The 27,503-nt window shown below is 41.2% G+C and overlaps 1 protein-coding gene across 2 annotated transcripts; it reads left to right on the top strand.

Moving 5' to 3' along the window:
- Positions 1 to 5,598: 5,598 nt before the first annotated feature.
- LOC105059146 (heterogeneous nuclear ribonucleoprotein Q) lies at positions 5,599 to 22,837 on the top strand. Of its 2 annotated transcripts, none has more exons than XM_010942402.4 (9): positions 5,599 to 5,755; positions 8,013 to 8,499; positions 8,578 to 8,694; positions 19,422 to 19,562; positions 19,775 to 19,948; positions 20,060 to 20,264; positions 20,365 to 20,522; positions 20,640 to 20,725; positions 22,430 to 22,837. In XM_010942402.4, the coding sequence occupies exons 2-9, from the start codon at positions 8,044 to 8,046 to the stop codon at positions 22,545 to 22,547; spliced, it is 1,455 nt and encodes a 484-aa protein (XP_010940704.1). In that variant the 5' UTR covers positions 5,599 to 5,755; positions 8,013 to 8,043; the 3' UTR covers positions 22,548 to 22,837. The 2 variants fall into 2 exon arrangements, with proteins under 2 accessions (XP_010940704.1, XP_010940762.1); XM_010942460.4 differs by having other exon boundaries at positions 5,604 to 5,755; positions 7,685 to 8,499.
- The last annotated feature ends 4,666 nt before the right edge of the window (positions 22,838 to 27,503 follow it).

Raw genomic sequence — 27,503 nt, 5'->3', positions numbered from 1 at the left:
AGACAGAAAGTTGTCCGATATTACAACGCCCGGGTCAAGAGCAAAGCCTTTAAAGCAGGAGATCTGGTGCTTCGACGAGCTGCTGTCTCGCAACCTCAGGACCGGGGGAAGCTCGCCCCGAACTGGGAGGGACCTTATGAGGTCAAAGAAGTAGTTCGGCCCGGAACTTATTATCTCAAGGAGCTCGGAGGAGCCGACCTCCCGCGACCGTGGAGCTCAGAAAACTTACGGATGTACTACCAGTGACTTCGTTTTAGTTGAAAATCGCATACCCATGTGTCTTTAGACAATTCAAGCAAACTGTGTCAAAAACAAAAGGGCAATCTCATAAAGTCGAAGGCCCGGTTCTTTTTAGACCAGATGGGGGGAGAGGCCCTACAACGCCCATATGTGCCCCCACAGCCCTGTTAGGGACAGGAGGAGAACCTCGCCCTAACTTGAGCAAAGTCGAAGGCCCGATTTCTTTTAGACCGGATGGGGGGAGAGGCCCTACAACGCCCATATGTGCCCCCACAGCCCTGTTAGGGACAGGAGGAGAACCTCGCCCTAACTTGAGCAAAGTCGAAGGCCTGGTTCCTTTTAGACCGGATGGGGGGAGAGGCCTTACAACGCCCATATATGCCCCCGCAGTCCTGTTAGGGACAGGAGGAGAACCTCGCCCTAACTTGAGCAAAGTCGAAGGCCCGGTCCCTTTTAGATCGGATGGGGGGAGAGGCCTTACAACGCCCATATGTGCCCCCGCAGTCCTGTTAGGGACAGGAGGAGAACCTCGCCCTAACTTGAGCAAAGTCGAAGGCCCGGTCCCTTTTAGACCGGATGGGGGGAGAGGCCTTACAACGCCCATATGTGCCCCCGCAGTCCTGTTAGGGACAGGAGGAGAACACTCGCCCTAGTCGAAGGCCCGATCCTTTTAGACCGGGTGGGGGAAGGCCCTGCAACGTCCATATGCGCCCCCCAAGAGGAAAATCTTGCCCTAACTTAAGCTACTTCGATCGATGGTAAGCCCAGCTCGGACTCCTACGGGAGCCGGGCTCCAATCGCCAACATCAACTACAGGACAACCCCGCCCGGACTCCTACGGGAGTCGGGCTCCGCTGACAACAGCAACTGCCGATAAGCCTTGTCCGGACTTCTACGGAAGCCGGACTTTGCCTATGACTTTGATTGCAGAGGACTCCGCCCGGACTCCTACGGGAGCCGGGCTACTCCAACTTCAGGAGGGCTTCTCCGTTCGGACTCCCAAGGGAGCCGAACTTAGCTCCGACTTCAGCAGAGAAAAAATTCCAAGCAAAAAAGGAAAGCAAACAGTGCCCGAAGGCAACGGAAGCTCGAATCCCCGAATTCAAGCCCTAGGAGGGACCTCGGGCCTGAAGGGCCCCCAAGCGAACCTGCAACCATCAACGGAATGACAATTGGGTATCTTCGAACGGCGTAAAAGCCAAAAAGGAGCTCGGCAAATGACAACCCCACATGAACAGAAGAGGTCGTCGATGACCTTGGGACGACGTGAAAAAGAAAAGAAGAAGAGAAGGAAGAAAGAGGAAAAGAAAATGAAGAAGTTTGACAGACAACTATTTAATGCGAGATGCAGACGAGGTAACAAAATCTCTTTTTCATTTAACAAGAGTATACGTTACAGGACCCGGTGGGTCAGAAAAAAAAAAAGAAGAAGAAGATACACGTCATCGCAAGCCTCGCAAACACGGTTCGGGAAGGATGAATCGGAGGTCGCTCCGAGCTGCAAACTCCTCTTCCCGTCTCTGTCCTTCTCAGTCGCGTTCTCCAGTGCGTGTAACAGCTCTCGCCCCATCTCGCCTCATTCTGTCTCTGAAGTCCCAACCCTAGCGAGAAAAGGGTGGGATAGATCCCCGGAGGCGGTAAGGGCAACGGCGGCAGTAGCGAAGACCTGTTTCAAGAAGAACCGGAGTCACCTTGGAAGCGGTAGCGATGCCAGAGATGTGCCTCATCTCCGAATGCTCCACGACAGCCGCCACCCAAAATGCTCCGGCAAGGTCGGCATGCGCTACTTCCACCGTCCCCGCAACAAGTTCCACTGCCCCACCGTCGATGCCGACCGCCTCTGGTCCCTCGGCCCCGACGGCATCAAGGATCCCACCATAGCTTATGATGACAGCTCTGCCCTCTTGACCGGTATCACCCCGCCTTGCTATTCCGAAATTCGCAGGCAGAATAACTTCACCGACAGCCCCCGTTATTAAACCCCTGTTGTTGAAGGAATTCTTCCTTGAGCCCCCTTTAAAACGACGGAGATTCTCACTGGCCGCCGTTCTCCTCCTCACATTCCTCCAAGCCCTAGACATTTCCTCAAGAACGGCCTCCGGGGTAGAGGACATGGCGTAGGAACCCTCAGGGAAGAATTGGGGGGCTGAAGAAGGCAAGGACTGGTGCGAGGGAAGCAAGGCTCTCGGGCGAAAGAAAGGCGCCAGGATGAAGCCATGAAAGGACTAGGGGGTTTAAATAGCTGACGGATCCTAGCGCAGTTATGGCGGCGGGTATTCCTGGGCCAATTGGTGCGTGCCACGTGTCGCGCTTATCCCCTTCATCGCTATCGAGGGTTGACCGTTTACAAATTTCCGTGGCACGGCGCTTGGGATCGCGTTCCGACGGAGGTTCCGAAAAGACTCTTCAGGTCACCTTCATCGAAAAGCGAGCTCTGACGTACACACATTAAATGCCAAAATATCTAGGGGCGGCGGTACGCAGGATTCGAAGGGGCGACTTCGGCTGTATCCATCTCTCTGTACTTCCTTCGTTCGAAATTCAAACTCGGAAGTAGGGAGACTGGTGTTGGGTATAAAATACCCCCAGCCGAAGTCCTCCACAGAATCAACAGCTCCGCCAACAAGGCCAACCTCAAAACAAATCTCCGCCCGGGCTCCCACGGGAGCCGGACTTCATCCTCGACGACCAACAACTTCAGCTACAAGACAGCTCCGCCCGGACTCCTACGGGAGCTGGGCCCCGCCGACGACTCCAACGACTGCAGACAGACTTCGTCCGGACTCCTACGAGAGCCGGACTCCGCCGACAACTTCGACCTCAAGAGGACTCCGCCCGGACTCCTACGGGAGCCGGGCTCCGCTCTCAGTATCAACTGCTGGTAAGCTCCGTCCGGACTCCTACGGGAGCCGGACTTCACCTTTAACTTTGATTGCAGAGGGCTCCGCCCGGACTCCTACGGGAGCCGGGCTCCGCTCTCAGTATCAACTGCTGGTAAGCTCCGTCCGGACTCCTATGGGAGCCGGACTTCACCTTTAACTTTGATTGCAGAGGACTCCGCCCGGACTCCTACGGGAGCGGGCTCCGCTCTCGGTATCAACTGCTGGTAAGCTCCGTCCGGACTCCTACGGGAGCCGGACTTCACCTTTAACTTTGATTGCAGAGGGCCCCGCCTGGACTCCTACGGGAGCCGGGCCCCGCCGACGACTCCAACGACTGCAGACAGACTTCGTCCGGACTCCTACGGGAGCCGGACTCCGCCGACAACTTCGACCTCAAGAGGACTCCGCCCGGACTCCTACGGGAGCCAGGCTCCGCTCTCAGTATCAACTGCTGGTAAGCTCCGTCCGAACTCCTACGGGAGCCGGACTTCACCTTTAACTTTGATTGCAAAGGGCTCCGCCCGAACTCCTACAGGAGCCGGGCTCCGCTCTCAGTATCAACTGCTGGTAAGCTCCGTCCGGACTCCTACGGGAGCCGGACTTCACCTTTAACTTTGATTGCAGAGGACTCCGCCCGGACTCCTACGGGAGCCGGGCTCCGCTCTCGGTATCAACTGCTGGTAAGCTCCGTCCGGACTCCTACGGGAGCCGGACTTCACCTTTAACTTTGATTGCAGAGGACTCCGCCCGGACTCCTACAGGAGCCGGGTTTCGCCCGCAACTTCAGCTCCGAGAGGGTTCCGCCCGGACTCCCACGGAAGCCGGGCTCCACCCACGACCCCAACCGCAAGGAGGACCCCTCCCGGACCTCTACAGAGGCCGGACTCCGACCGCTGCCGAGCTTCAATCAACAGATCCGCGCCCCCTGGCAGGTCACAATAACAACCATGATCCTGTTCCACTTCCTGTAGCGGATTCCGCGCGACTCCATCACCCCCTGCGGCGGACCCACTACTCTCTGACAGGCTGTGTCAACGGCCACGATTCTGCTCCGCTCCCTGCGGCAGGTGCTGCGCGACTCCACTACTCCCTGACAACTAGCGGCAACGGACGCCGCTCCACTACCTGCAACAGGCTCTACGTGGCAGGCCATGACAATAGCCACGGATCTACTCCACTACCCTTCGCAATAAATTCTCCTGACCATGGGCAGCCCACTACTAGACGGTTACAAATGTCGCCATCAATCCGTTGCCTCCTCCGCCTATAAAAGGGGGACCCAGATACGTTATTCCATAAGCTCATTTCTTATCTCAAAACTCTGCTAAATTCTCCGTTCGAGCACTTCATTCTTGTTGAGGCAGAGAACTGACTTGAGCGTCAGAGGGTCTTGTCGGAGCAACCCCACCTCCGGTTTAGATTTTCTTTGCAGGTCCCGACGGCGACCGCAACTTCCTCGACTCCAGCTTCTCCGACGCAAGTAAATTTTTGTACCAACAGAAACATATGCGGTCTTTAATTGCATCTTGCTATAGAGTGTGCCCAGTCCCGCCCCAACTTCGTGGATGTTTGTATGTTATTATGGGATGGTCGTAATGTGTTGCGTAGGCTGTACGTGGGATTCCAACGCTAATGATCCTGATGCAAGAAAATTGAGACAATCACATCCTCTGCAGAAAAATCAATCAAATCGTCAGATTGGTCCAAACTATTATTTCTATTTAATTTAATTTTTTTAAATTTAATTTGATTTTAATTAAAAAATTTTAAAAATTAAAAAAATTATTTCATTTTGATTTTAGCTTTGAAAAAATCAACCGACATATATATATATATATATATATATATATATATATATATATATATATATATATATATATATTATCCTACTCCATCGATTTATTATTTTTATATTTAATTTATTTAATCTATCTCATAATTTTTTTATTTAATTTAATTTATAAATTATATATTAAATATAAATTAAATAATTTATAATCCGATAAATTGAATCGGATCGAGCCGATAAATATGAACCAATTTTTTTATACAATTATTTCGATTTCGATTTTGAATGGCTGATTCAATTCTATTTGATCTGAAAAGTGACGTCAAATTGATCCAGACCTTACAAATCTTATTCACTGGCTTCGATCTCCGAAAAAATTATTGCATGCATCAAATGCAAGTGAATCAAAATAGACTTCCCAGCATATGCATGATACAGCGCGCAATCGAACCGATGGCATTAAGTGCAAATGAATCAGGATAAATTCCCAACTATATGCGCGATGGAGATCGTGCAATCGAACCGGTGAAATACGGTAGCGTGGCATTGTTATCCACGGTGGGATTTGCATGGTCCATTTGCACCTGGTGCATGCAATACGGAGGCCGGCCCACGTGCTGACATCACCGGAAAATTCGGGCTCCCACTCCCACTTCCATAATTTCGGTTCTTGGGACTCGGTAGTCCGGTTCTATCATCCCAGGCCCACGTCTATTCTTTTAGGCGAAATTCTTTGTGCACCGCGCGCGGTGCACAAAACCGCGCACTTCTTTTATTAGGGTTCCTCTCTTCCGCTGCTGCAAATCTTTGACATCGCTGTGGTTCTCTCTGAATCTGTTCTCGGGTGAGTCCTCCTTCCGATCTCCTTACATCCCTACTTCCTCATCCGAGATTTATTCTCCAAAAAGGCTCGCGGTATTGCTTGATTCTTGTCTTCTTTTCGATTTCTTGCGCGTTTAATCTCGGAGATTTATGCGACTTAATGTAACGCTTTTCCCGGATTTTGGGGAAATCTACGTTTCTTGATTTGGTCTCCGGTGAGACAACTGCGAATGCGAGCTTGAGGTTTTAGTTAGTTCTTCTTGGTGAGTCCGTAATTGGTTTTAGGATTTTAAAAGGTTGGAGTGAAACTTCTTCTCTTTAGAAAAAATAGTCTATGGATGATTTGTTCAGTTCAACTATTAATTCGAGGAATTATTTACAAATCAGGCTTCAATCTGTAATTATTTTTGTGTAGTGTTTAGTCCGGACTCTTGGGTGTGATTTAATCAGCAGCCTTTCAAGGTTTAGGAGCTTAGAGACGGTATCTTTTGCTTGCTCCAGTCCATTCTTCATGGTGAATGGCTTCTTGTCTCAATCTTGGTCGTCTAATCCTAAAATAGTCGAGGCATTAATCCCTGACTTGAAGTATGGTATCCTATCCGCCATTTATTGCCAACTTACGTGTGGTTTAGATAGCCGCCCTACTGAGACCCAGATGGTCTGAAAACTCGAGACGCTTGTGGTTTTTGTTTTCTTCAGGCCTGTTAGTCGTAATTGACGTCCTCTGAGCTTCATGGGATATGCTTCTTGTTTAATTTGCATTGTGTAAATGGTTGCCACTCAGTATCGACTCTTTGGTCCGAACTTTAGGGTGTGATAAGTGAGCTTCTTTAGCAAGGCCGAGATAGTTTAAGAACTAAGAAACGGGTGGTTCTTTGTATTTTGAGTTCGTGTCCATATTGTTATGGCTTCATGAGAAATGTCTCTTGGTCTAGGTCTGTGCAATTAATTTGGAGAAATTGCAAATACTGCTGTTATAAAAAGGAGCATCCACAACTTGTCTGGATAATATGGATTTCAGAATGTTTCGTATAGCTTATGGTTGGCTGAAATCCACTCTTTTGGTTAAAAGTGTTCCCCCTTTCCTAAAGCATTTATTACTTATCTATACATTGTATCTGCTTTAAGTTGAGTTTGAATGCATGGGATCATGAAATGAGCTTCGGATGATGCCTACAGGATTTGTGTATGATCCACTTGCATATAGCCACCACTCAGACTCGTATCTTTTCTGTTTTTGATGGGACTGCACTTCTGCAATTGATTTGTTTTCCGAGCGGAAATGTTAAATCAGATAACTTCAGATTAACCTTTGCCATCAGTGTATTCGCACTGTATTATTTTGTGGCATGCAATAGTGTTTCTTTATAATGTTGAGTGGTGTCTCAAATGCAATTGTTGTAAATTGTGTTTTGTTCGTTATAAGTTATTGTTTCATTGATTTGAGTACAAACTTTTATTTTCCAAATTGTATTTTTTTCATTTTCTCGATCACAATATATTTGTGGGGTTTGGGTGAGATTATGCATCATGATGGTTCATAACATGTACATAGCTTCATGCCTCTAATCGTATTTGTGGTGGTGAACTCACTGCAGTATCATTATAACCCCTGATGAATTATTTTGGTTTCTTCAAATCAATGGAAGGTATATTAATGAACCATGTTACATGGCATTAGGTGGCTTTATCATTGATGACAGTTAATATGCTGATAATATTTGATTTTAAAAAGTCTTTACTTTTATCAGCTGTTTTGATGATATTTATATTAAGCAAGTCATTTTGGTTTTTGGCTGGAGGTGAATCAATTGCTGCCTCTTTGGAATACGGTCGCAGCATTTATTCTTCATTTTACTTTGTGGTAATTTCATATGCTAAATTCTCACACCATGTTCTTTTTTTCCTTCTTTTTTCCCCTTTTTTATTCCTTGTGCGGGAATATAAATAGTTATGCGCTTAAACGAGCGAGTTTATTTTGGGCTTCAGCTTGGTATCTGATTTGCAAGTATATATTTCATCAGTTGCATCTATTGAGCATCATCCTCTTGCTTATCATTGATTTTGTGATACTTTCTCCTGTTGCTATTATTGGTACTATTGTTATCATCCCATAAAGAAAATCTTTCGCATTGAAACTCCTTTGAGCCATAACCATGGCTTGGATTGAATTTGGATTCTTACTCTGCAACTCCTGTTGGCCTTTCTATTTTTTCCTCCTTTCTGCATCTGTATGCTTCCTCTTGCAAATGCTTCCGGCACCTGTGCTTTGTTCACAGTGGCCTTGCAAGCTTCTTTTAGATACTTAAGATGACGAGGACAAGGGCACGTGCTGCAGCTGCTAAGTCAGCTGAGCCTGTAAAGCCACCTGAGCCAGAGCAGCAGGTTGATCTTGGTGAATCTGAGGATATGATGGAAGAAGAGGTTGAGTATGAAGAAGTTGAGGAGGAAGTTGAGGAAGTGGAAGAAGAAGAAGAGGAAGTGGTAGAGGAGGAGGTCGAGGAGGAAGTGGAGGAAGAGGAGCCTGAAGAGGAGGAAGAAGAGACAATGTCTGCTAAGGGAACCAATGCAGATGCTTCTGGTGATGCTGGTGATGCTACAAAAGTTGCAATGGAAGATGAGAAGGATGAGGATGAAAGTGAGAAACATGATGAACTCCTTGCACTTCCTCCACATGGGTCTGAGGTTTATATTGGTGGCATACCTCATGATGCATCAGAAGAAGATTTAAGACGGTTCTGTGAGTCAGTAGGAGAAGTTACTGAGGTCAGTTATGGTCTTCTTGTCTTACTTTGTTTCTGCTGATTATGCAGGTCATATTAATATTAGCTTGGAAAATGACAGGTCCGGGTGATGAAAGGCAAGGATTCATCAGAGAATAAAGGTTATGCCTTTGTTACCTTCAGAAGCAAAGAATTGGCTGCAAGGGCTATTGAAGATCTGAATAAAACTGAATTTAAGGTGATAATCCTTTTTTTATATTGCTGTTTGTTTTCCAATTTCATGCTTTCTCAATATGTTTATTGGATTTGTAATGTTTCTATAGAAAATTGCACAATATCTTATACGCAAGTGATTCCATAGGATGATTATTAAATGATTGTCTTTGCCTTTGTGAAGCTCACTTTGATCCCCCAAGTCACAATATAATTGAAGTATGCATAAAAAACTGCCAAATCATGCAATTTACTGTTCAACTATTTGTTTTAGAAAAACAAATGTTTAGTAATATGACTTCTCTCTTAAATCTTGAAGCAGATTCTGATTTTTTTTTTTGCTTAAACTATTTTGAAGTAATGGGAACTAGTCAGTGTGTTCTTTGAATGGATCTCTTAGTTGTTGAGAACTTGCCCAACAGCGGTATCTAAGGCATACCTAGTAAAGCTTATAGGTAAACCAGATATAGGGTTGTGGTTTACAACTACAATGAAATAGTATACAGAGTCAATTGATCTCAATCAATGAGATGGTATTTATGACCGCATAAACTGTTGAGGGCAGTTCCAGATTTGGGCCAAGATGAACTACTATAGAGGATTTTTATTGAAACCATTGAATTTGGAATATGGTAAAGTAGCACTGTGCAGGGGAAGTATACATATGGGTTGTTAGTTATAAAGGTTATCTTTGTGATAATTGAAAGAATAGTGCCCTACAAGCCAATCGCATGAGTGATGCGATCGGACTTTTCTGTGATATCTTCTTGCTCATTTGTATGACATTGGTTATTTTATTTATGAGGTATTGTGTTTTATCATTTGCTGCATCATATTTTTATGATTATGATAAACCCCATAGATTAGGACAATGATTTTAGGACCATGATGAGATCATGCTAGTGAGATCTAAAATCTTCATAGTCCAAATCTAAAATGTTTCTAGTCATTGGATCATCTAGTCGGAGATCGATGATGTCGGTAAGACTGGTACATCCTATATATGCTTGATGGAGAGGGTGGTTGATCTCACAATCACTTGTGTGGTTGATCTCACTGAACTGATCCACAGAGAGAATATCTGATTGAGCCTGACAGCATGTCGACAGATGATTCTCCAGTGAGAGTGGTGCAAGTGATCCTTTGACCTGAGATCACCATGGTACCTTGTGTATATGGATCTTTACTTTAGTTTATTTCTTAGCATGTCATTTTGAGATGTGTGTGAGATATTCTGATTTTGGTGAAGTGTGCATGGAGGTTGTGAGTGGTCAATATAGAATCGGTTACTCTTTGTAGGAGGAGAACATTCTATGTGATCTCATAGGGTGATGACTCTGAGAGTCTCTAACCAGAGCAGGGATGAACAGTAAAAAAAAATTTTTACTGGTTCATCAACCTAGTCATTATCATCAGATCAAGATACATGTGGATAGGTATTTGGACTTGACATGTTTTCATGCCCATGGTCTGTCTGGAATGTTGTATGATCGAAGAATTAAATTACACGGTAACTCATCACAGAAGGATAATTTTGGTATTTTCATCAAATTTCATGTCTTCTGAGTGGTCATGACATGTTGCTTGACGTCAATCTTGACTTGTGGACTTGCAAGAATTAAAGAAGTTTAATTCAGAAATTAATTAGAAGGTGTTCTGATTAATTGATGCCTTTGAGCTAACCTAATCCAATTAGGTTATGAGTTTGAGTCCACTGCTGGCTAGATATAGAACCTAATGGATCACACACAATAGGAATTTGATCTTGATCTAATCTATTTGGATTTATTGTAAATCCTATGGGTTAATTAAATTGCTAGCACATGAATTAATCCAAGTTCTCAATTTGGTTTGGTGCAAAGGTGTTTGTGCTAACCCAAGCTTGATGCCTTGACCTAATAGGATTAGGTTCAATATTTGGTTTCCTGGTTTGGTTAACCAATCCATTTGAAAGTGTTTCATCTGGATTTATCCATCTCCATGCCATTTGTCCATGCAAATAAAAAGGCCATGCCCCATTTATTTTAGGCATTAAGATGGAGTCCTTCTCATCCACTCCTCCTAATTTCCTTCTTATCTCCACGCATTCCTTTATTTCACGCGCCATCAGATGGCGTTTTGGAATATGTGGGCGCAGAAGAGAAGGAAGAATCCTTCTCTGTGAAGGAATTTGCATGCCAAAAATAAACGAGACACCTATTTGTTTGTGCGTTGAATATTGGAAGAGTCCTTGTTTTGGACTCTTGGTTTCATGCTTAACCCTTATCCCATGTGCCATCAGATGGCGCCTTGGTTTTTGTGCGCATAGGAGTTCTTCTGCCTGTGAAACTCTTGTTTTTCCACGCCTAATTTATTTCTCCTTTGGTTTCTACGCTGAAATTTATTTCAATGCGTAAAAAATAAGGGACGCCAATAGTTGGTGCCCCTTGGGATTGTTTGTGGCACCCTTTCTTTCCTTATTTAAGGGATGCCCTATATGGGATATGGAGCTTATCCAAAGGGCTTTAGGCATGGGATTATGTGAGAAAAGAAAGAAAAAAATCTGAAAAGAAAAAGATAAGAAAAGAAGAGGAAAATTAGAAAGAAAATCAATAGGAAAATTGAAAGTAATTGTTGCTTGTCCTAAGGTTTAGATTGTTTAAGTATTGAACATCTAAATCTGATTTGGGTGGTGAGTTCTTGTAAGAAATAGTTTCTAGTGTGGTCCTAATGAAGGATTCAAGGCATACAAGCAGTGGTGCAATCCGTTCTTGAGAAGGACGATCGGTAGTGAACTTGTGAAAATGGTTGCAGTACTACATCGAATTGGGAAGGACTCTGATCTGTCCCATGTGGATCACCATTGGAGGACTTCTACTTTGGAGTCTCGTGGAGATCCTATTATTATCAGATCCACGTCTTCACGTTTGGTATATGACTTCTAATCCCTCGTTAATATGTATGCTTAAATTATTTGATTGTAATCATCAAGGTGTTCATAGGGTTTGTATTCCGATAGTCATGTTTAATTGTTAAACTTATTTTCAATAGTTGAATGCATGAAAAATTATTGAAAATTACATTCCGCTGTGTTATCGGATCTTAACAGTGGTATCAGAGCCATCCTTGATTGATTCAATCAAATATCATGTTATTATTGTTATATGGATTAGATCTAGTTCAAATTATGTCAAAATCAGATTTTTTGAATGATGTTTAATTGATATTTTTGATGCATGCATTGTTAAAGATAAATATTATCAGTCCATGATGGAACTTGAATATGGGATTCCATGGTCTTTAGTCTTGTGAGACAAGTTTAAGTTTATGATCTGATTTTCTATGGAGTAGTAAATCCAGTGTATGTGATGGAATTATATATTGGATGTATATTGTCAAGACTTAGGGTTTTTGCATTTGATGCATTCACCTAAGATCCAAGGGCTGACCATCATGTAATTGAGCATTCATCATTATGGGTCTTCCATTATGATTATTGCCCTAGGTATGTATGGAGCCAGAAAAATTTGATCATGGAAAGGATGCTTCAGACATGGATTAGAATTTTTATCGATGGATTTGTTTAACTATAATTCACTGATCTAATGTGATTAGAATTTATAATTATAGATTAAATTAAACTCATAGTTATAATTTGATTAGAAATTATGTTTAATTAAGATTGATCAAATTGTCATTGATCTAATTTGATTTGGGCTTGAGTTATGGTTGACCGGATCTTTTGTTAACCTAATTAGATTAGGGTCAATCTAAGAATTGATCAACTTAACTCAATAGGATGACAAATGATTGACTTAAAATTAAAATTGGATCAAGAGTTGAACCAGAATAAAAAATCCTAGATGGGTCTTATGCCCATATATTTAAACATCTCCATTGATATGTTTATGAATGATATCACAATTAAAATAACATCAGAAGTTAATTATCATATTTTATATTTGTTATAAAATGCATGATGAGTGGTTATGGACTATGGTACATCTATGTGATGGATGTATGCATGAATGCTTCCATGTTGGTTGATTATATAAATATATCTGTAATAGTTGTAATAGAGGCTGAGTGCTCCTGATGCATTGTATTATCAGTTGTATCTTTCTTTTATATGTTTTCAATTATTGATTGAAATTTTTACATATTGATGTAAAATTAAAGAAAAAAATTATATGAAAATAGATAGAAATTATTTCTTTCTATTTTCAGATAAAGATCGAGCATTCATGGAAGTCTTCATGCAGATGAAGACTGGACTACCAGGCATTTAGAGAGCAGAGGTGCATTAAGATTGATTATGAGATGGTTCAATCTATGATATATCTAGGGTTTGATCTCTATACCATCCTATGGCTCGGATGATTTTTATCGAGAAGTCCATAACCATTTGATATCTTTTGTTTGCTCTTATATGCTGGTAGTTAGAATTAAATATAATTGCATATGATGCATTTGTATACATGTTGGATGTGCATGAGACTTAAGTCCCTTATTTAAATTATATTAAGTCATAATGGTGAAGTGTTAAGAACACTACCCATGCTTTCCTTCATGATAAGTCAGTATTATGTCAAGAACCATAGTAGGCTTGTTGTGCTATCCACAAAGCTTGCTGTGAGGACTGATTTGATACTGTCTTGGTGCATATGATGCTAATAGTATTTAGCTCATATTAAGTCAATAGAGTATGTCAAAAACTGTAGTTTGTTATGTTGTCCACAAAGTTTGCTATAAGAATTGATATGATGTTGACTTAGTGATGCTTATGGCATATTTTGGTTGTACTGTCTTGTTGTACTATCCATAAGAGTAGTATTATTCAGATATGACTATATAAGATTGAAAGATACGATTTAACTAAAATACTATAGTTTGTTGTGCTATTTACAAGACGATAAGTATTGTAGAGGCAAAAGTTATATTGAGAGTTGCATGAGATGCAATTAGTAAAGAGTTACCTACTTTTGAACTCATAGGAGCTTGTTGTGCTATCCACAAGGCTTTTTATAAGAAATTGAGATCTCAACCCCACTAAGAAACTTGATGATAGATTTTCTCGTTTTCATACTTAAGGGCTGTGAAATTCGCAAAAAAATAGTGGGAGACAATTAGATAAAAGATCTCGTCTAAATTGTGCATGTCATCATGAATAGTCCTTTTATGTTCTTATATATTAATCTGTATCTTCATTATCACTGCGTGGTATATTTGATGTCCTTTTGATCGAACTTCATGGATTGGTTGAGGAACTTGAGAATAGTTCTCACTTGGGAGATACTCTCCTATTCTCTTGATTTCGATTTGATTGGAGATGATACTATAAAGAAGGAAAAACCGCATATGAGATATGGTGGAAAGTGATAGTATGATTGTCAAGTGTATCCTGATTAACTTAATTATGCGATTAAGTCAATATCATGGATGGTGAGTTAATCCAGGATTTGATCCTGCTAACTCTCCCGAATTCTTTCTTTAGCATCTCTCTGGAGAAGAAAGGCGAAGAATGTCTTTACCAAGGGTATCAATTTTCATTATAGCAATGATGAGCATTGGAAAGAAATTATAAGAGTTGTCTTGCAAATGTGAAGCAGTAGCAGGATACAAAAGTTGCATCCGCTAATGGTTTGTATATGATACAAATTAATTTATTATTGAGTACTTCAGCTTTGGATTTTTGGATATATGATACCTTATATAGGTTCCATTTATGCAAAGCATTACTGGACCTATAAAGCTGAAGAGAGGTGACTATATGCTTTTTGGCACTGATGGATAGTCCATTCAAGCTAAGACTGTAGGAACCTACTTATATATGTAACCTTCTAGCAAGGTTTAGAAATTAGTAGACTGTTGTTATATGCCTAAATTTATCAGAAACATTATTTCAATTCCTTTGTTATTGTAGCATAGTTTTGAAATTAATGTAATGGAGCAAAAGGTGTTCTCTTTCTTGTAAATTTTATGACTATGGATTTATGCTAATAATCTCATGTTTCTGTCACTTAACGATGTTTTCTTAATGTTGATGAGAACAAGAAAAAAATATGTGATGGTCACATGTCTCTGGTATTGCCAATTTGGTCATTTTTGTGAGTTAAAGATAAACAAGTACTACAAAGAAAGGTTCTTTGTTCTGTATATTTTTTGAATTATATAGAACTTGTAAATCTTATCTCATGGGTAAAATGACCAAGATGCCATTTACTGGACATTGAAAAAAGACGAGCAAGGTATTAGGTCTTGTACATTTGGATGTTCAAAGACTAATAATATCTCGACTCAGAGATCGACACCCCATATGAGATATGGTGTGTTCCTTAATTTGCTTCACAGATCTTGTTATCTCATTCTGGAGATATGCTCTAGAAATTGCTGCATATGTTCTGAATTAGTTATCGTCAAAATCTGTTACTAGCACTCCATATAAGATATGGAAAAGAAAAGAAGCAGGTTATCCAGCTTATGTGAAAAGAATTGATGTACATAAGTTTTATGTTAGATCAGGTTTGTATAAGTTTATAGGTTTTCCTATAAGTAGTATGTGATATTACTTCTACCATCCTATTGGACAAAAGGTGTTTTGTTAGTAGGTATACCACCTTTTGAAAAAAAAAATTTCTAAAGAAGGAGACAGTGGGAGGATAATTGAACTTGAGAAGTTCAAGATATATGAACTATCCATCATAACCTGTGGAGTGTCCACAAGTTGATCCTCGATCAGATGTGCTTTTTGATGAGGCACAATCATGAGACACACACTTCCTCTCCGAAGGTCAATAAGAGTGTGCAATGTACCACTCAGATATTGGGTTTGTCATTGAGAATGACGAGAATGATGTTTTCTTGATCTATTCGAAAACAGTCATGAGTAGAGACTTTGACAGATAGCTTGAAATCATGAAATCTAAAATGGACTCCCTGTACATCAATCCTGGTTGAAACATCTATGGGTATGACCCAATAGATTGCTAATAGGAATATCCATTCGGATGTTGCTTGCTATAGCTACACACCATCTAGAGAGTTTGTCTCTAGTGGAAGGACAAATTCATTTATGGATTAAAACAGGCATCGAGGAGTTGGTACTTCTATTTTTGATGAGATAGTCAAAATGTTTGACTTTATCAAAATATGGATGAACCGTGTGTGTATAAGAAGACAAGTGGGAGTGCCACTAACTATTTGGTTATGTATATAGAAGACAGCATATTGGGAAGCTTGTCCTAATGTTGCACTCGATCAAAAACATGCTTATCACAAAAGTTTTCATGAAAAACACTGGGGTGTAGCATCCAATTTACTTGGCATCTATAGTTATAGATGTAAGTGGATGCTAGGCTCGTCCCAGTCTAGGTACATAGATTTTATGTTGAAGGGGTTCAACATGAATGGGAATAAAAGTGTTTACTTATCCATATATTCAATGTACCAAGCCTGATGTGATTTATGCCTTGTGCATAATCATTAGTTTCAGGCAGATCCAAGATAGGATCTTTTGAAAACTGTGAAAAGTTTTTTCAAAGTACTTGAGAAGTACCAGAGGAGCAGTAAATTGGAAGAGTTCCAAACAGTAAATTGTGTTTGACTCAGTTAATTGCTGTTAGTAAAGATTGCTAAGTAGCCTGATGAAAGCATTCATCACTCCGTTGAGTGTGGTCTCACCAGGAACCCACGCACATCCTATGGCACTTTCACCTCATTCATGATTTGATCATAAAATAAGTTTATATAAAGAACAGCATAATGGATCAGTTCACTAAGCTTTAACACTGCAGCAGTGTGTTCGCCACCTTGATTGCATAGGCATCAGATATAGGGGCAATGACTTTAGTGCAAGTGGGAGATTGAAAGAATAGTGTCCTACAAGCCAATCGTATGGGTGATGCGATCGAATTTTTTTGTGATATCTTCTTGCTCATTTGCATGATATTGGTTATTTTATTTATGAGGTATTATGTTTTATCATTTGCTGCATCATATTTTTATGATTATTATAAACCTCATAGATTAAAGCAATAATTTTAGGACCATGATGAGATCATGCCAGTGAGACATAAAATTTTAATAGCCTCAATCTAAAATGTTTCCAATCATTGGATCATCGAGTCGGGGATCAATGATGTTGGTAAGACTGGTACATCCTATGTATGTTCGATGGAGTATGGAGAGGGTGGTTGATCTCACAATCATTTGTGTGGTGACATTAATACAAGGATGTAGGTGCTCATTAGAGAATTGAGTTCACTGAACTGATCCACAGAGAGAACATCTGATAGAGCCTTACAGCATATCGATAGATGGTTCTCTAGTGAGAGTGGTGCAAGTGATTCTTAGACCTGAGATCACCATGGTACCTTATGTATATGGATCCTTATTTTGGTTTATTTCTTAGCATGCCATTTTGAGATGTGTGTGGAATATTTTGGGTTTGGTGAAGTGTGCATGGAGGTTATGAGTGGTCAATATAGAATCGGTCACTCCTTGTAGAAGGAGAGAACATCCTATGTGATCTCATAGGATGATGACTCTGAGAATCTCTGATCAGAGCAGGAATGAACAGTAGAAAAAGTTTTTACTGGTTCATCAACCGAGTCATCATCATCAGATCGAGATACATATGGATAGGTATTTGAGCTTGACATGTTTTCATGCTCATGGCCTGTCTGGGATGTTGTGTGATCGAAGGATTGAATTGTACGATAACTCATCATGGAAGGATAATTTTGATATTTCTATCAAATTTTATGTCTTTTGGGTAGTTATGACACGTTGCTAGACGTCAATCTTGATTTGTGGACTTGCAAGAATTAAAAGAGTTTAATTCAGAAATTAATCAGAAGGCGTTCTGATTAATTAATGCCTTTGGGCTGACCTAATTGGATTAGGTCATAAGTTTGAGTCCACTGTTGGCTAGATATGGAACTCAATGTGTCACACAAAATAGAGATTTGATCTTGATCTAATCTATTTAGATTTATTGTAAATCCTATGGGTTAATTAAATTGCTAGCACATGAATTAATTCAAGTTTTCAATTTGGTTTGGTGCAAAGGTGTTTATGCTAACCCAAGCTTAATGCCTTGACCTAATAGGATTAGGTTCAATATTTGGTTTCCTGGTTTGGTTAACCAATCCACTTGAAAATGTTTCATCTGAATTTATCCATCTCCATGCCATTTGTCCACGCAAATAAAAAGGCCACGTCCCATTTATTTTAGGCGTTAAGATGGAGGAGTCCTCATCCACTCCTCTTAATTTCCTTTTTATCTCCACGCATTCCTTTATTTCACACGCCATCAGATGGTGCTTTGGAATATGTGGGTGTAGGAGAGAAGGAAGAGTCCTTCTCTGTGAAGGAACTTGCACGCCAAAAATAAATGAGACGCCCATTTGTTTGGACTCTTGGTTTCACACTTAACCCTTATCCCACGTGCCATCAGATGGTGCCTTGGTTTTTGTACGTAGAGGAGTCCTTCTGCGAAACTCTTCTTTTTACATGCCTAATTCATTTCTCCTTTAGTTTCTACACTGAAATTTATTTCAACGCATAAGAAATAAGGGATGCCAAGAGTTGGCGCCCCTTGGGATTGTTTGTGGCACCCCCTTCTTTCCTTATTTAAGGGGTGCCCCGTATGGGATATGGAGCTTATCCAAAGGGCTTTAGGCGTGGGATTATGTGAGAAAAGAAAGGAAAAAATCTGAAAAGAAAAAGACAAGAAAAGAAGAGGAAAATTAGAAAGGAAATCAAGAGGAAAATGGAAAGCAATTGTTGCTGGTCTTAAGGTTAAGATTGTTCAAGTGTTGAACATCTAAATCTGGTTTGGGTATTGAGTTCTTGTAAGAAATGGTTCCTAGTGTGGTCTTAATGGAGGATTCAAAGGCATACAAATAGTGGTGCAATCCGTTCTTGAGAAGGACGATCGGCAGTGAACTTGTGAAGATGTCTGCAGCACTACGTCGAATTGAGAAGGACCCTGATCTGTTCCATATGAATCACCGTTGGAGGGCTTCTACTTTGGAGTCTTGTGGAGATCCTCTTATTACCAGATCCTCGTCTTTATGTTTGGTATATGACTTCTGATCTCTCATTAATATGTATGCTTAAATTGTTTGATTGTAATCATCAAGGTGTTCTTAGAGTTTTGTGTTCCGGTAGTCATGTTTAATTGTTAAACTTGTTTTCAATAGTTGAGTGCATGAAAATTTTTTTAAAATTATATTTCGCTGTGTTACCGGATCCCAACAATAATTTTATCTATTATTTTGGAAATTTATAATTTCTCCATTTTACTGGATGGAATTGCAATAAATTAGGTCCCCAAAAACTATCAAGTCCTGGTTTCTCAATTAAAAAAAAAAAATGACTCAGATTTTTGGACCATTATGGTAGTTTGACTGTTTGATTTCTTTGTTTCGGTATTTCTAGAATATGAGTCTGCAACTTCTTATAATTAATTTTATTGATAATACAGAAAATGGGCCTATCATCTTCAGCAAGATGATTCTACCTCATTGGATATTTATTCTACTAGCTGGAGCATGGAATACATAGGATAGAATATTTGAGCTGTTATTTAGGAAAAGAAGTATTTGAAACAAGTTGAAGGCAATGCTTTCATGACACCATTTGGTCTTTACTTTCACAAAACGCAGAATAAGGAGTAGAATTTTATAAACTGAAAGTAAGGTGGTCACTTTATCAAATTCTTGCAGCTTTCTTAATGGAACACTGTTATGGGCATGCAATGTATTGTAGGGGAAAAAGGTAAAGTGCTCGACATCTCAAGCAAAAAATCGATTATTCATCGGCAACATTCCCAGAAACTGGGTGGAGGATGATTTAAAGAGGGCTGTGATGAAGGTTGGCCCTGGGGTCACTACCGTGGAGCTGATGAAGGTAATTGCTTCACCCTTTCATGACACTTGTATCTGCCCAATGTTCTTAGGTTTCTGCTGATTTGTTCAAGTAAATGTTACTTTTTTGATGACTGTCAGTATCAGTTAAGTATTGTAGTGATCTTTTAACAATGTTTGCACGTGCTTCTGTCTATGTTATCAAAGTGGGTGATTTGTCATGCTATCTGCAAATGACACTTGTCTACTATGCAGGATCCACAAAATTCTAGCCGTAATCGTGGTTTTGCATTCATCGAGTATTATAACCATGCTTGTGCGGAATATTCAAGAACAAAGATGTCAACCCCAAAATTCAAGCTTGATTCTAATGCCCCTACAGTGAGCTGGGCTGACCCTAGGAATGGGGACACCTCTTCTAGTTCTCAGGTTTCATTTAATCCTACTAAGTTTTTTAAGCTCAGCCATTCCTTTCTTTTGTTTTGCCAGGCCACCTTTCTTCAGCATTGTCACATGTCTCTGCTGATCAAAATTTTACAGGTAAAGGCAGTTTATGTAAAGAATTTGCCGAAGAACGTCAGCCAAGATCAGTTGAAAAAGCTCTTTGAACACCATGGTGAAATTACAAAGGTGGTGCTGCCTCCTGCAAAGTCTGGCCAGGAGAAGAGGTTTGGTTTTGTGCATTTTAAAGAACGGTCAATGGCCATGAAGGCACTTAAGAACACTGAAAGATATGAAATTGATGGTGATTATTGGTGCTAGCTATTTTGCATGTTTTGTTATGTCTGGCTATAAATTTTTCTTCATGGCTCATTCTGCTTTTCCTTGTGTCTATTCTTAAATAGGTGACGTTCTTGAGTGCTCTCTAGCGAAGCCTCCAGCTGATAAGAAAGGTGAAATGGCATCCAACGCTCAAAAGGGTCCTCTGCTGCCAAATTACCCACCTCGCATGGGATATGGTGTAATGGGGCCTTATGGTGCTTTAGCACCAGGTTTTGCACAGGTTGGTAGGCCTTTAAAGTAGATTTGGGCAGCTGCTGCAAGTTGATTTTATACTGATCTATGCGATTTCTGCTAGTTGTTTTATTGATATCATACAGCTATGATGGTTATCTTGCAGCCGATGATCTATGGAAGGGGGCAGACCCCTGGTGGCATGGCAATGGTGCCAATGATATTACCTGATGGGCGCCTTGGATATGTATTGTGAGTACTGTAAAGATCTTAGGCTTTGTTTCATTGATGTTTCAGAAACTTCCTCATGCTAAAGAGAGTACTTAAATAAGGGAAAAAAGAGGAGCTCTAGATACTTGGACTAATCTGACCTAGGTGTGAAACTGTTTTAAAAGACTACTGCATGTCCCTGGATTTTGTGGAAGGCCCCCACCAAGAACTAGTGGCTTGCCTAACCTGCCAGTCAGGGGCCCCACAGTGCAGTGTCCTATTTGTTCTGAACCCTATGTTGGTATTTTCATCTACATCACCTTGCAGATCTATCATTCTGCTAGATGAAAACATGTTTGTTTAACCTGGGTGCTTGAGCATTGAGCTGCAGATTCCTTGATCTGTAGTCTGGCTTTCAGACGTGGTGACACTATTTTGTGAATTAGGGGTGGCAATGGGTTGGGTTGGATTGGGGTTGGTTCATGTAAGGACAACAACACACAAAACCTTGACCCATACCTTGCCCGACCTGACATCGGGTCAACACCTTTTACACACCACCACCCTAACCAAATTGCTTTTGCAGGACTCACTTCATAATAAACCAACATATGCTGTTCATAATGGCTAAGTTCCAAAATGATTTAAACCTATTGTATCAAGAAAAAGACCAAACACCCAGAAAAGTTTTTATCCAAGGTCATGACTCAACCCAATCTAAATTATTTTGACCCAAATTGAACTTTACCTTCATGACCTAGTCAGGTTAAAGGAACCATACTGGCACATTTAGAATTTTGAGTCAGAAAATCTGACCCATTCCGGACCCCAACTAAAGAACCCTTGACCAAACCCAACCCAAACAGGGGAGAGTCGGGTCTTGTTTTTCAGGATGGGTGAATTTTTTTCCATCTCTACTGTGAACTGTTGGAAAATTCTTGAGTTATTCAGTCTTATCATTTGATATATTATTCTCTGAAGCCTGAACTATTCAATAACAAATTAAAATGTATTAGAATTGAAGAAAAAACATAAAAATTACAGAAATTATGGTGAAATATTCACGTGTTACAAATTCATCTCCTGTTTTTGTTAGTCTGGTCTCTTTGAAGGTTTGTTGTTATTGTCTTCCATATTGTCTTTGCAGGAGTCTGTGTTTAGATATGCCTAATTTTTTACATCTTTGACCTTTTTGTTATTTTTTTTAATATGTTAGCGAGGAAAATTGCTGGACTTATTGGCTACTTAATTCTTTTGAAAAATTTGAACCTTTCCACTTGGCTAACTAAATTCTGAATGCCCTACTGTTATTTGGACAACAGTATATGGGGGGTTTGTATGTTGCCAAAGAACGTTGGTTTAGTTATTCTGTGTGTGTATGTGGCATTGTCTTCCATATTGTCTTTGAATGAGTCAGTCAGTGTACAGACTATTTTTTACATTGTTTTTATCGTTTTGTTATTTTTGTTAATATGCTAGCGAAGGAAATTGTTGGGACTTACTGGCTACTCAGTTCTTTTTGAAAAAATTGAATCTTTCCACCTAGCTAACTAAATTATAAAATGCCCTACTTGTGACTACGATTTAGACAGCACTGCCTGTGGGGCATTGTTATGTTGCCAAAGCACGTGGGTTTAGTTATTGTGTGTATGTGACGGATCCACGGTAGCTAGATTTTCGCATCATACTGTCAGAACACGCAAGTAGAATCTGTCTTGTTTCATATTTTACCCGTGTATTTTGCAGGCAACAATCTGGAGTACCTGTTGTCGCACCTCAGCAAGGCGGTAGTCGGGGTTCCAGCTCTAGTGGGGGTCGGAAGAGCAACGATGGTAACCGTGGGCACAGGTTCCGCCCTTATTGATGTACCTTTGCCGATTGTTTGCAGGTGCAGCAGGGATCATTGTGTAATACTTTATTTGATTACTTTATACAGAACATGAGTCTGTCGGAATGTCGATCAGCTCAGAAGTGTGAGTTATTACATGTCTGAACATCTTTGGTTATTTGCAGTCGACTCCAAAGCGTATCGTTTCAACTTCTTGCCAATCATTGTCATAAGGGTAACCATTCCAGGGACTTATGCCCCATCGTTTAACTTCATCGGGCGTGTATGACTTCTGCTTGATTATTCAATTATTAGCTCTGTTTGCGTGGTGGTTTTTTTGTCGTGTCGCATTTATATATAAAACTTAGGGTTAAATATTTTCTAGTTTGTTACACCAGGGCTTATTGGCCTGCCTGTCTGTCTCATGCCGGATGCCATCCCGCATCTCTTGTGCCCTCGTGGATTAGGAAGGTATATGGCATGTGGTAGGCAACCGGACCGCCCCCTGCTGCACTATTGCCCCTCTGTACTGGCTGTACTGTGGCCATGCCATGCAAGAAACAGGGTGAGAGAATCATTACCAGACTGGTGTATCTATCGTATGCCAACTCCAACTCTGGTAGGTAATTTTTGATCGTATAAGAAATTTATCAATATTTGAGTTATTATCTCCAAAATCAAGTTGCCATTTGCTGTCCACGATGTGCCGTCGGCTCTCAAGTTGGAGCGTATCTCATTCCATCCTATCCCCTTGTCATCATCATATTCTTGGTACAATTTGGTGAATTTTGATATGAAGTACCTATGCAATGGAGTCTAGGGGTTTGTTGGAGGGGGGGAGGGGGTTGTATTTTGGTGATGTGGTGTCGCGGTGTGGTTAGGATGGATGTCTTCCATAGATGTAAATAATAGATGGTTTTAGTTGTCTCAGAGCACACGGAACGAACTTGGCTTCTTTCCAGAGTCTGAGTACCAAATATAAAGAGTGGAGGGTGTTCTAGTTCGGGATTTTCATGATGGTGTCACAAGGCTTATCTTCCCTCATCGTCGGGGATTTTAATTGCATTATGTGGTCCCATGAGAAGATAGGTGACAAACAGGTTGGAGACAGCATTGAGTCTAAAGAGTTTATCAATAATGTGGGTCTGATTGATCTTAGCCACTCTAATCCTAGATTCATCTGATGCAACAACCGACAGAGGATGGCTGTAGTTTAAGAGAGGATTGATTGGGTGTTTGCTATTACAGAGTAGCTTCAATAGTTTTCAGGGCATCAGTTCAGCATTTTCTGAGGATTACGTCGGATCACTATTCGATTCTCATCACTATAGATGGCCTGCACTTGCCTAAAGCCCCATTTAGATTCTAGAAGTTCGGGACCTTCTATCCTAGATCATAGGACCTGATTCGAGAAGTTTGGAGGATATCAATCTGTAGGGATGCGAGGTATCGGATAATCCGGAGGTTGGAGTTAACCCGATGCAGACTCCTTCAATGGAACCATCTTGACATTGGTGACATTCTAAAACGGATCGAAGGGGTGGAGGCGGATATTGTGGAGTTACAGCTGAGGAAGGATCGAAAAGGGGGCCTCTAGGAGCTTGATCTAAGTGAGCTTCGTCACCAGCTCTCAATGCACTATTCGTTGCTAAGATAATAGAAGATACTATAGAGGCAGAAGTCTAAGGTTTAGTGGATTAGGGAGGGTGATCGAAAAATCAGATTCTTTTTACCAATCTACAATGATGTAGAGGTCAGCCAACCGTATTAGGCAGTTGAGAGAGAGTGATGGTAGAGTTGTGGATGATAGTGAGGAGATCAAAGAGTAGATATTCTAGTTCTTCAAGTCTCATGGGACTGTCATTGGGCAGAGACATCCCCTTTCAGGGGGTCCAACTTGTGACCTATGTCTCAGATCAAGAGAATGAGACCCTCACTCGCCTGATATCTACCAAGAAGGTATGGAAAGCTTTCTGATCTCTTGGAGAGGATAAAGCCCCAGGGTCGTATGGTTTTTTCTCACTCTTCTTTTGTTAGTATTGATCGATTATCAGAGAGGAGACAGTGGAGGTGGTGCAAATAGTTTTTGAGTCCAGGAGCATTCTGGAAGAGTGGAAGAAGATACTGATCACTCTCATCTAGAAGCAGCCTGATGCGTCAACCCTGGGACATTTCACACCGATTAACCTCTGCACTAATCTCTACAAGATGTGTGCCAGGATCCTAGTCGGTCAGCTAAAGCCAGTTGTGCCTCATCTGATCAACCCAGAGCAGGATGCTTTTATCAGCAGCCAATGCATCACTAACAATATTTTGCTTATCCAGGAGTTTGTGCATAATCTTAAGTGGGGCACTCATTTGCTGAAGCCTCAGACGATCAAGTTGGACATGGAGCAGACGTATGATTGGATGAGCTAGCATTTCCTTTGATGAATACTGTGGGAGTTCGACTTTCAGAAGAGGTGGATCGAATAGATTATGGATTGTGTGGAGACTTGAGTTTTGCTATTCTGATTAATGGCACCGCAATAGTTCTTTCATTCGACTGTTGGGCTTCGCCAAGGTTGTCTCCTCTTCCCTTGTTTATTTTATGTGCTGATACTCTATCCTGAATATTGAAGATAATGGTTCAGGGGTTGATGCTGGAGCCCTACTGGCTCACCTCCAAGGCTCAACCACTTTCACACCTTTTTGCAGATTGCCTTCTTATTGGACGGGCCTCGATTCAGAATGTGAGGTGCTTTGCATCCATTGTTGAGGTCTACTATCAAATGTCTAGCCAGCTCGTGAATCTGCAAAAGTTTGCGGTCATCTTCAACCCCAGAATGAAGACCCAGGTGAAGCAGGCGATTCAGGAGAGGTTGGGGATCCAAGAGCTAACCAGGGCTTTGACCTATCTGGGTGTTCCTATCACTAGGCAGCAACTTCAGAGGACCGACTACAGACCCATTTAGTAACAGGTTCAAGATCGCCTTGAGGGATGGCAAGCCAATATCCTTTTCATGATGAACAGGATGACTCTTATGAGATTGGTGCTCAGCTCCATCCTGGTGTACCTCTTAACAAACATGATTATGCCGAGTTCATGTCTCAAAGGGCTAGAGTAGCGGTTCTAAAACTTCATGTGGAGCTTGGGGCATGATAGGCATAGGATCCATCTACTATCCTAGAAGGTGGTCTATCAGCCTGTGAGGTACAGAGGTTTGGGGATTCAGTCCCGATTGATCAGGAGGGAGACCGTGATCGCTAGACATGTTGCCAATTCCTTATCCAACCAGACTGCTTGTGGAGCAGGATGATAAGGGCCCAGTATAGGGTGTGGAGTTGAGGGTCTCAAATCTAGGCTTCTCGCAGCTACTCCATCTAGAAGGAGATTTGTGTTTGCAATCTTGCTATTTTGGCACAAGTTAGATAGTTGATTGGGGATAGGATTTCGATGGATGTGAGTCACGATGCCTGGATTTCTAGCCTTACCCATTCTCACTGGCTGATCTTTATTAGCAGCGAAGTGGATGATCACTTGTGCGTCAGCAACTTGTTCATTCTCGATGGTAGGGGTTGGAGAGCTCAGAAGATCATCCGCTTTTTTGGTGGTTCGCTGGCTAATCGGATCCTCACCAACGCAATTCCAGTTCATCATAACTAGAATTTGAGAGTGTGGGGTTGTTTTTGTTGCCCTAAGCTCACTTTGAGGGACCTGTCAAAGATGTACAAGCCGACGATGGATAAGAGGATAGAGGTTGCTTGGATTTGAAGAGTGGCTGCCTATCCCAAAGTGAGGCTCTTCTTTTGAAAGCTTGCTTAAGGATAGGAGCATGAAGCTTCAGCTTTGTATCTGATTTGTGAGCTAGAGGATGAGTCAATAGAGCACGCCATTCAATATTGCCAAGGGTAAGGTTGATTGGAAGGAGGACGAGCAGCTATTTTTGGGAGGCAAATAGTGGCTCTTGGATAGAATCCTTCCTGAGCACAATCTGTTAGGGCATGATTGAGAGGATGATTTTTATTTGGGAGGATAGGATGGCTTATATCACCTATTAGATCTGACTTTCTAGAAATAGCTCAGTCGCTGGAGAGAGCCAACTGCCTAGGTACAAAGTATAGCTATTTCAACATGACTGGCCTATCCCTTGACGTCCTCATTCTCTAGGACTCCCATACTGCTCCTACAGCGATTTAGATGATTATTTTCATTTTCTATGAATCCCCTCCTTCGAAGTTTATTAAAGTAAACTTCGATAGTAGTATCAGGGATGGTAGAAGTGATACGGACTTTATCATCCAAAATCCAAAGGCGGAGAGCTTTAATCTCTTGGAGCCTTCAATCCTTGAAGTTGAGCTTCATACCATCTAGATGGATATCATCTATGCTAGACTGAAAAAAATTCTATGACCGTAATTGAATGGACTTGAGATAGCATGAAGCAACTAAAAACCCATCCACTCCTCTGTGACATCTGGACTACTTTTCATCTCCTAACTACGATGTTGATCGGACATATACAACACGACAGATTGGATCGTATCGTTCATGATAAATCACTCTAAAAACTGAACCTCAAGATGAGACAAGACATGCCCGCCGATCTCATGGGATCTTTTGTATTTTAATTTTATAGACTGCTCTCATGTTAAAACAGTGTGATTGTCCGCATATACTCAAAAAAAAAAAAAAACCGATCTATCAAATAATAGTATCCTAGGTACCCTGTACAACCCCACAATGGCCAAGGTTGTTGAATATTCGCATATACCATCTGTCATACGAAACAAAGCAAAATCACATCCCATCAACAATCACAAAAACCATATTTCATCAGAAACCACGACCTGAAATTTTTTTAAATCGAGAATCATCAAGTATTATGAGGAAAAAGAAAAAAAGCGAAAATTCACACACCGAACGTAGCAGAGATGGTGCTGATCTTTCCCAACCAAACGGAGGTTCAGCATTCACAGGCCCATCCGTGGAACCCAGAAAGAAAAATGATA

This window comes from Elaeis guineensis, chromosome 2 (assembly GCF_000442705.2).
Source record: "Elaeis guineensis isolate ETL-2024a chromosome 2, EG11, whole genome shotgun sequence".
NCBI lineage: Eukaryota > Viridiplantae > Streptophyta > Magnoliopsida > Arecales > Arecaceae > Elaeis > Elaeis guineensis.
The sequence above is the reverse complement of the archived record's forward strand: the minus strand, read 5'-3'. Positions and strand labels throughout refer to the sequence as shown.

Bases quoted from the DNA above. Each gene is read 5' to 3' on its own strand.
- LOC105059146 (XM_010942402.4), top strand. From the start codon at position 8,044: ATGACGAGGACAAGGGCACGTGCTGCAGCTGCTAAGTCAGCTGAGCCT. The intron at 20,265-20,364 runs GTGATTATTGGT...ATTCTTAAATAG, and splicing joins TGAAAGATATGAAATTGATG to GTGACGTTCTTGAGTGCTCT. The intron at 20,726-22,429 runs GTGAGTACTGTA...TGTATTTTGCAG, and splicing joins GGGCGCCTTGGATATGTATT to GCAACAATCTGGAGTACCTG.